Genomic DNA, 9,913 nt, shown 5'->3' with positions numbered 1-9,913 from the left:
CTCCCTGGTCCTCATACTCTTAGAACACCCAGGTTGGTTTGATTTTGACATGCTCATTAGGGCAAGTGAGTAGGGGAAGTCAGTACAGAGTTTGGGGGGTGTGGACATGTAACCGCTCTCCGGTTTGCAGGACACTGACACCTCAGTCACGAGGTTCGATTCGTATCCCCCCCTCCTCTCTGAAAAAAAAAACATTAAAACAACATATGCATTACCCTACCATATCACAAAGCTGTCAGTCGTTCACACATTAGAATAAATTTTAATTAGCCAGTTTGTGCCGTGAAAATGCCAGAATCAATAGAGTGGTTTTGAAAATTTAGACAGTAGGAGCAGTGCATTTATTTCAAGCATTGCTTATGGACTTTGGCCACTAAGGAACTCAACACTTACTTGACTATGAACTCGAAGTAATAACAAATCAGGTTTAACTATGGCAAATGACTTATGCAAGAACTTTCTGCTTTTCTGCTTAATATGCATAAGTTCAAGTATACCTTCAAATGGTTAAATTACTTTTAGTATGGTGTAGAGCTTTGTCAGTGAATTCATAAGTTTGACCCCAAATTTGGATTCACATAAAGACTTGCCCATTTCATGGCTTCTTGATTTGATAGAACCCAAACCCCTGGATGTGAGTATCCCGAATTAGTAAAAACCATTACCACCTAATAAAGCACTTATTAATGACGATTTCAATGGTGTCCATTTCAGCGATGGAGAAAACTAATTCTACACCTGTATGCATTGCACACCTTGATAATGTGAGCACTAAATTTCAAATAAAATGCAGTGAGGAAGGAAAAACAGGCGCTAGGTAATACCCAATCCCCCTTCTCATTGGTGCGGAACACAGGTAGGAAAACCTTTTTTGTATCAAATACCCATCAAGGCACTGCTGTTGTTCTAGAATTTGCTTTACCAAGGACATTTTACAAACTACACGAAAAACTGCAATGTTTTGTCCTCCGAGTTCCGAGAAAATTATGCAAACAAGAACCGACTGAAAACATTCCGCTCCATCAGCATACACATTTGGGCTGAGCGCTGGAGCTTGACAGTTCCACCTTGTGCTCCGTTACAGAGCAAGTTTGTTGTTTGCATTGGAACTGGAGAATCGGAAAGGTTGCGGAATCCTCTTCCATTGTTCTGCTGGTGAATTAGCCACTCCGATTATTCATATCTATACATCCATTTGGATGCCTTGCATTTTTTCGTCTTCACAAGTCGTTATTTCTACTACCTATTTATTAGGTTCATTTCACCTTTCACAAGGAACAGTAAATATAATAAGCCTATGGAGTTCTGCATTGATTTCGTCAATAGGGAAACCTAACTTAATATGGAATAAATAAGTAAAGGTGCTTACTGACTTAGCAGTGGTGATAACGAATATCGTTTTAGTGTAATGGTACAACTTGTAGAACAGAGAACTCAACACCAGTTAATGGTACCAGAGGAGACGAAGGGCCGAAACAAATTGTTAACTTGCTTTGTTCAATAAAAACCTTTCTGAAAGGTTTCTCAGGTGAGTTTTACATAATCGTGTCCTGAAAACACTAAACAAGGGCCGAGTCTCAGCTAAGATTTGTAAACAAGATAAGGTTGTGAGTGGATCTGTAAATATTTTGTAAATGGATTAAAATAATTAGAAAACCTGGGACCTCTCCGGGTAACACTACAGGTTACTCGGATTTATTTTGGTTCTTAGATTTTTGTGACTAAGTAAATTATTTTGAATTTCTTGAATGGATTGAGGGAAAACTAATACTTGTGCAATCAAGTACGATTTTTAAGCAAATCCTGTATGTTATTTCCTCAAATGCCTAACAGTCAATTGTACAAATTTAAGCCGGTGTGACGAATTATCAACGCAAAAATCATAAATGAACTTCATCCTTTGCATTTGGCCTTTATTCTCGAGATTGCAGATTTTAAATTCCATACCTACGTGGCAATTTCTGAAAGCTGTTATAAGAGAATTCAGAAGCTACGACTGCCGATGGCGACTATTCAACGACACGTCGAACACCAGTTACTTCCGAAAACAAAGTAGGATTGTGTTTGATAACATATCTGTCAAATAGAGGACCTAGGACATTTGCATCTGCCGCTCTTTCATTCACATCCCGGAAATCCAAGACCCATAAACGTCATGTTTCATCATGGCAACATCCATTGGTGGCTTCAGTGTGACAACCAATACAATTGCACTCTTTTTACATTTTTGTATCAAAGAGGTAATGTCATACTACTAAGTTTTGTAAAATACTTTCATATCGTTATTTCTCAATGGGATGTCTCCTGTTGCACAAATCTATTAAATACCTGCTGTCATTTTTAATAATATAGGGCCCCAAGTTTCCCCAATTAGCAGGGAAGAAAATCTCTTATTAACGTACAGAAGGACTAGCAGGCTATAGGCTTAATCAAGGGCTGTGACTGTCAAGTGGAGGTACAACCTGCAGAGAGTAAAATGTCCGCATATTTAAATGCACAGTATCAAAGTAATACAATCAGAACTACTAAAGGAAATAATGTGAAACTAATTGGTTTCTTCTATGCCATGATCTCTGCTAACGCGTGTCTAGCTCGGGAGAAATCAACTCCTCATGAAAAAGTTTTATTTCTTGGGGGTTCGTGTGTAGACAGTCATAAATTTACTTTATAACCCCACATTTCTGACTCGATCAACAGATGAGGGGATAATTTTATTATGCAGGTAATCAGCTTTATCGTTGTAGTTCTGATGAGGCCTATGCAGTCACGAGTACCGAGACGGGTTATTTTGGAGAAATGTGATATATCTTCAGGGCTATAGACACCAGTAATGCTGAACAGTTGTGCCAAGAGTGAATAACACCAGTTGGAGAGGCCTGTAAGAAGCATATTCCAAACAAATATTTAGTAATGTTAAATATCTTAATAACCACAAACTTGTGCTGTGACATTAGTGTTTTATTTATTGCCACATTTAATTACAGCGCGTTCCTTCATGACGTGGCTTCTTTAGAAATTTACTTTATGTGGCACTCTTCTGCAATGCAGAAGAACCATACTTCCGGACTCACCACTTCTGCGGAATGAGTCAACCGCTCTATGTCAAAAATTGGAGCATTTAAGAATGTGGAATTTGCCAGTTATGTTAATTAGAGGTGACACGAGTTTAATCTCCACCTAACCTAACAATCGTGTTCAAGTTGCAACGCATAGATTCAGTAGTCAACGGAACGGCATGTTATTTTTGCGGCATCAGAGCGGAAAAGATCAGGAATTTCCGGACGATTCGAACACAAATGCCAGTGTTGAAACAAATGAAGATGAAACTCACATATTGACAGCAATGTGGTCAAATAATGGTACCCTTTGACCTAACCATTAAATGCAACAATTGATTGTAGGCTCTATAAACTTTAGTTTAGTCCAGTGATCGATCACAACTTCTAAAAATTGTTTATCGCGATCAGCTACTGTCAGAATTTTGGCAAAATGGATCAAAATTAACTGATGAAACTTTTTGGTCCTTCCAAATAAAGCCAATTTTTAGGCACTCGCAACAGCGGTACTGAAGGCAACTTAATATGGTGTCTGAAATGGATTTCAGTTTTGATTCTTTTTGTAATTGCCTCCCAAAAAGTAATTGAATCTAAAGCACCTGCTGCTGGTTCAACGTTGCCTATGTAGCCATCATAGTATTTGCAAGGACTAAAGTTTGACATAAGGGTGGCAATATTTCAATTTACCATCCCACTGTCTGGTACTGAGAATGCTCGACGCATGCAGAAATTCCCAGACTCTGGAATTGCCAACGCATAAATTTCGGCACTAAAATTTTACTAGTCTTTCGAGAAAGTTAGTAAAACAGCTGAATGAAACATGCGTTGTTAGAAGCTACTTGGAAACTCACCTAGCATATTCACCGTATTTTAATTTAAATAATTCTTTTACTACTAACTCCACCTTGTGCCCTTGATCCTGACGTAATCCTGATGTGAGTTTGTCGCTGATCACATAGGCCATTTTAAGTCAATCTTAGTATCATCCGTTGGGTAGAACTAGAATAATGGCTTAGTCTACACTATTTAATGGAACTACCAACGAGCTTACCACTCTTTTAAAAAGGCCACAGGGACAAAATTACGGGTAAAAAATTATGTGACCAACGTAAGACCTAAAACATACATGGTTTTTTCTGCCCGCTTGAGCGAAATTAGTACTCCTTACCATAACACAGCTATGTGTGTAATCATTCCTACTAGATGACATTATGCTGGCTGAATTCTTAGGGACAGAGGAATGCTAGCACTAGTAATGTACTGATAATACTTCCTCCCTTAAATGAAAACATTTTCACCTCTTGATGACATGCTTATATAAATTTTTAGTCACTAACAAGATTAGGTCAATGACAGACTTATAGCCATCGGTGACTTGTGAGGTCCTACTACGAAATGTAACATACCAATACTCGTGTTAGAAATGCGATTGCCATTCTCATTCAAAATGGTTAAATCCTGCTATATTTATGGGAAACAAAATAGCATACTTGAAATCTAGGCAACGTAAGGCAATGTACTCGAACCAATAGGGTTCATTTATTTCCCATATTGTTTATTGCCAAACGGAAAGTGTTTGAAGCATTGCTAAACCAGCGCCTGTTTAAATACATCTTCTTAAAGTAAGGAAAACCAAGTTGCTACTGCACTGCTCTCGAAAAGCAAAATCACCATCATGTACGTTAGTCAAATTAATCATGATAAACTTTGGCTGTTTACAAAAATAGGGTAAGTTAAAGTTTTTAAAAAAAGGGGGTGTGTAACAAACATTCGTTTTAAGGTAAAAGAAGAACAATCATAATTGCAATATAAACTATTATTTAGCACTTGCAGGCAAATTTTTCAAACTATTGGAAGGCCACACCATTAGCGAGTATTGCGTAATTGCTCGCACGACAGCGCTTCAAGAAAACAATAAAATTGTGCTAATTATGTGGTACTGTTATTCTTGCCACGACAAAAAGATGGGTCCATCTGAGTTCGACCAGTGATTTATAACTTTTCCTCGGAACCTAACTCGGGAACACTATAAATTCGTAGCTCTTTCGCATTCCCAAGCTAGGACACCTCGAGTCCAATGTCTCAGACCAAAAGCCTAAAATCCATGGGTACGGAGGAGCGAGATGATACCTGAACAGCTCCGGCTACTTTCACGGGCTGACAATCCTCGAGATCGGGCAGGTGGCCTTACTCTGTGCGATAAGGGGTTTTGTGGGAATGTAAAATCACACATTGTGTGAAGGTTTCTGGCACATTGTGGATTACCGCACCCACTTGTGCCGAAGTCGCCGCGAAAGCAGAATAACCAGAGGACCAGATTATCCCAAAATGACGGACGATTATAGGCCGTTCGGTGACACTCTTCCTTCTACTGCAAGTATCTTCGCAGTAAGAAAAGGTTATGCAATAATTTAAAAAGGTCCATTCTTGTGACGCTACAACCAAGATTAGTACGTCTATCGAATGATAAGCTGCATGGCAATTCATGACATCTTCCTCTTAATAAATAAACACAATCGGTAAGGTCTTCTCACTGAGTATTCTTCCTTTCAAAACTCTTTAGAACCCTTAATAAATTTGAAGAGGCTGGAAAAGACTGCATTCTGCGGCAAAAATTTTATTCATTTGATGATTTTTCCTTCCATTTGTACTGTCTTACAAAGCAACAGTTGCTGGGGTGTCTATTTTGTTAGCCTATATCTACAAAACCACAGCTCATTATGTTCAGCCCTAATCCTAAGCATTCTCCTCGCCAAAGGGCTCCGGTAACAACCCAATTATCGCATGGCCAGGTAAGGGTAGGAACTCGCAGTAGTCCTGCACGCGACAAGGCCTGCCGGCGTTTCAGTAAAAGTTCCTTTGCTTGACATCATTCTCGAAATGAGTCTACTTTTAAACAGAATTTATACATAATTTATACTTTTCAGGTGCGTTCACAAGTAACAAAAGTTCAAATTCAAAATCGGCAGATTTTGAGGAACGTGTTCTTCAGGCGACGAAACGTGCAGCAGGTGAGCGTTGTAGTGATTTGCACTTCGTTTCCGACAGTGATGGAGCATGATCGGCTAACACTACTATTCAAAAACGCCTGAAAATTGTAAAAGCTATTGTTCATGAATTCCAGATTAAGTTGTGGGTAGAAAACGCTGAGCTAAATTCATCAGGTTTAAGCTTAGGCTTAATAAATTGGGATGAGCTTTAAAATTACATGTCCCAAGGTTTTTTTACGAGTACCATATTTCAGTTCTGATTCACGTACTAAATACCACAGCATTGAAGGCAAATTTATATTAGGAGTTATTTTCATCTATAGTAGAGGTTGTATCTATATTACAGGGGCCTTGTTTCACTTGATCTAAGTGTGTGGTGCGTAGAAGAACCCGGAGCCATTAGCTGGTCAGTGCAGAACATTTCTTTATGTACCCGCGCTTCATGATTTTTTCTAATTAAGTTTGTTTAGGCATTGGTGATGTAGGGAGAATGATTCCTATAATGAGCATTTAAAACTTTGGATCACTATGCTAGCATAACCTCTTGACTTAATGAAGTAGTTTCAATGATGACGCCACAAGCTGCAAGCTTGATAACGTCCAATCTAATAAAAATTAATAGCCTTCCGAAGGTCATTCAATTATCTCCAAGATATTTCATAAGTGCTTTGGCGAAACCTCAGCAACAATGGCTTGAAGCTAATATGCCAATCCTAATGGGGGCCTAATGGTTTTCTTACAAATTGTCTTGTAATAGTTAAGACCACCGTTAAAATGCAAAATACTCGATAGATTGTGTGAGAGAGGAAGAGGGACGGAGCTTTATGATTTCATCCGATGTACGTATCTCGCGATCATGATGTTTATGTAGGCGACTTTCAAACAGTGGCAGAAAACAAAACCGGATTCACTCCAATTGTTGTATAGCCGCGGGTTCAGCCCTGTTTGTGACACGGATGCATAACTCACCACAAAACTACCGAGCCCGCGGATGCGTCTATCGCACCGTGGGCTGTGAACCGGCGAGACAGCAGACGACTGACCTAAGGCAGAGGGGGTGGGCAGGGGACGCGTGCAAGCCAACTTTTCGCAATTGACAATCTCTGACGCACTTTACCGTAAGTTGGCGCTGTTCAAACACTGGAGCACCACATGACCACCCGGTTGGGTGCGCGTGTGTGACTGGGTGCACACGTGGTACGAAGTCTTACTGGTGGGCTTACTCAGCCCTGCCGTGACAGTTGTATAAGCTAAGGAATTCATGAACAGCACTGATTCTAGCCGCAGTCAGAGACAAAACTACTGAACACATCCGTTTCCTGAAATGTGATCATACTTACCCCTGTATCTTAGCAGCATTATATTCTCCAATTAAAAAAATACCAGCCAATAAAACGCCTTTTACTTTTAGCTGGGTTGAAGTTAAAGGGCTCCTTCAATTGGCAATAGAAATATGGCCCTAGATTAAAATGAAGTTCAAAGTTGTCTAACTATAGGTGTAAAACTTCAAGTGTTTGTTTAACTATCGGCTTTGGTAACAGGCCGCTTAGGGCTCCGCCTCTGTGCCTCCGCCGGGTGGCCCTGGCCTCCGGGCCATGTCAGTAGCTCCCAAGACCTGTACGTCAATAATACGTGTTCTACCACGGTATTATGCCTTCTTTAGTCTTCAAGAAATTCTCGAAGAGCTACACTACGCGGCCAAATTTGCGCCAAATTTAATCCACAATTCATTTATTTTTCGACAAATTTGGTAGGGTAGTGGGATGTTCAGTTTTTGGTAAAACAGGCTTTGGAACTGTGAGTCAATTTCCTATTTTACATTTGCACCTCGTTGCAGAATTTTCATTATAAAATCAAAATATAGGCCGATGGTCAAATAAATATCGCGTTTGGTAGCAAATTCAAGTCTAGATAAACTTATTATTTTAGATGAAGACAATTAAAAAATAAGTATTGTTAGTAGAAAATATTCAAACCTGTTATGCACAATGGCGTTACTATTTCCGTAGGTATAAAGCATTGATTCGCATGAATGGACTATTTTTCTTTACCCCAAAGTGCTGTGTTTGTAATAAAATGTATTCTAATTTTAATATTGTTCATTAAGCTAAACGCCTTTTTCAAACAAAGTTTTCGCACACGCCGGAATCAACTACATAGTTTTGTGGCTCCATCTGAATTTGCCTCCCCAAACATGCCCAAAACATCCATAAATCTTGTCAGTAAACTGGAAAACAGACAGGACGAGGATGAAACTATATATAGTAAATGATTTTAAGCATTATTCCTAAATAATTTATATAATTTCCACCTGGTGTTCAAGAGTTCGAACTGCTGTTAATCGGAAGCTCTAATGTCTGTACGATGCCGTTTCAGTTGTTTGGGTCTACAAACGCTGTCTAGAGTATTAAATGATCTAGTATGCATAGCTTACTGCGTGTTCTTACATTATTTATGTGCTTTCACACTCTTAACTAGGGATTCTACTAAAAGTAAAGCTTCATTTACATTTCCCCACCCCGGATTCCGACAAATTTGTCCTACATGCGGAGCGGGTACGCGTCTAGGCGTGCCCATTTAACGTCCTGGCTTCAGACACCAAGGCCAATGTCTTTACAGGTGGGAGGAGAGACGATCGAAAAGCGGCGATGCCGGTGCATGGTATCTCCTATGTCAACGTAGTACTGTTTTGGTAATAGACGGGATCTCCCGCTGCCCCAGTATATTTACATGTAGAGCATGATAGAATACCTTTAGAAAGGCTTGAAGGTTAAAACTGACTAATGATTTTTCCCTCTTCTCATTGCTCAATCTGCTCTAACAGTAACACAAATTAAACTACACCGTATTCATTTATACTGCCTTGCTCTTTTATAAACATGATAGATGTTAGCCCTCGGCTCAATGCTCAAGTCTATAACTAGAGAGTCTGTAACCAAGAGTCAGTCATTAATTTATTAATCCAGTTGTTTTTGCTTAGCCAAACCATCTGTTTTTTCCATCCTTTGGATATTAAGTTTAAATAATTCGTTCTTAAACAAGATACTGTCTCATTTTTTGGTATAAATTAGTACAGTCGATCTTTCGATCCGATAATTAACAGTTTTTAGGAAGGAAATTCAGGTGGTGATTGAGTAAAAATTGATTGGGATTTGGTAATGTAAAATATCTACATCCAAAATTTTCGCAGTTGGAGGACATGAAAGTATTTTGTAAAGAATTCTTTGCATCTGTTTACCTTAAAGAACAAAAATCTGTTTAAACACTAAAGAAATGTTAAATGTCAAAGACTTTAAACAATGAAAGAGCTTCAGGCCTCTCAGTGATACCCCTTTTATATCACTTTTCTAGCATTTTCATGCGTGTCACGATATTGTCCAGTCATGATTCTGATACATTTAAACGTATTCCGAATGATGGAAAAAAACGGAACTTTTTACTGATTTGAAGTAGTTTACACACTGTAACCGCCTCTCTTTTAGTACCTCTTGCTTGTGAGTGCGTACATCGGCTGCAGAGGCACGGTGGAAGGGTGGTGAGAAGGAACTCAATCGTTGAACCTCACACTGCTAATTTGATTGTCCCTCTCCCGTCAGTGACAGAATTTTGCTGTCAACACGGATCTGGGCCAACCCAGTGATGGCGCTGATAAAATTATTCACTAAAACAGCTAAAAATCAAATCAAATATGTGTTTCCTCGTTCAAATGGTGTTTATTTACGCCATTCCTAGTATAGGCCCCTGTAAGGTACTACTAATCTTCACTTTCAATACAGTTAAGACCCTCCCCAGTGAACAGTTTTTAGGTAATTTAGTACCAATAACCTAGGCATTTATTTTAAATCGTGTGCCTATTTTGCCATATAT

The 9,913-nt window shown here is 39.1% G+C and overlaps 2 protein-coding genes across 2 annotated transcripts; both read left to right on the top strand. All coding sequences in view use genetic code 11, as the record gives it.

Annotated features, from left to right (window-relative positions):
* Nucleotides 1-698: 698 nt before the first annotated feature.
* EGR_02273 (hypothetical protein) lies at nt 699-1,336 on the top strand (the record flags this gene model as incomplete). Its single annotated transcript, XM_024491522.1, has 3 exons — nt 699-764; nt 911-1,155; nt 1,276-1,336. 3 exons carry the CDS (start codon nt 699-701, stop codon nt 1,334-1,336), a joined length of 372 nt encoding a protein of 123 aa, XP_024354028.1.
* Nucleotides 1,337-2,476: 1,140 nt separating this feature from the next.
* On the top strand, nt 2,477-6,560 carry EGR_02272 (hypothetical protein; the record flags this gene model as incomplete). The annotated part of the gene is made up of 7 exons (XM_024491521.1): nt 2,477-2,552; nt 3,548-3,671; nt 4,680-4,784; nt 5,620-5,744; nt 5,984-6,067; nt 6,288-6,374; nt 6,517-6,560. The coding sequence occupies 7 exons, from the start codon at nt 2,477-2,479 to the stop codon at nt 6,558-6,560; spliced, it is 645 nt and encodes a 214-aa protein (XP_024354027.1).
* Nucleotides 6,561-9,913: the final 3,353 nt, after the last annotated feature.

This window comes from Echinococcus granulosus (assembly GCF_000524195.1).
Source record: "Echinococcus granulosus chromosome Unknown EG_S00010, whole genome shotgun sequence".
NCBI lineage: Eukaryota > Metazoa > Platyhelminthes > Cestoda > Cyclophyllidea > Taeniidae > Echinococcus > Echinococcus granulosus.
The sequence above is the reverse complement of the archived record's forward strand: the minus strand, read 5'-3'. Positions and strand labels throughout refer to the sequence as shown.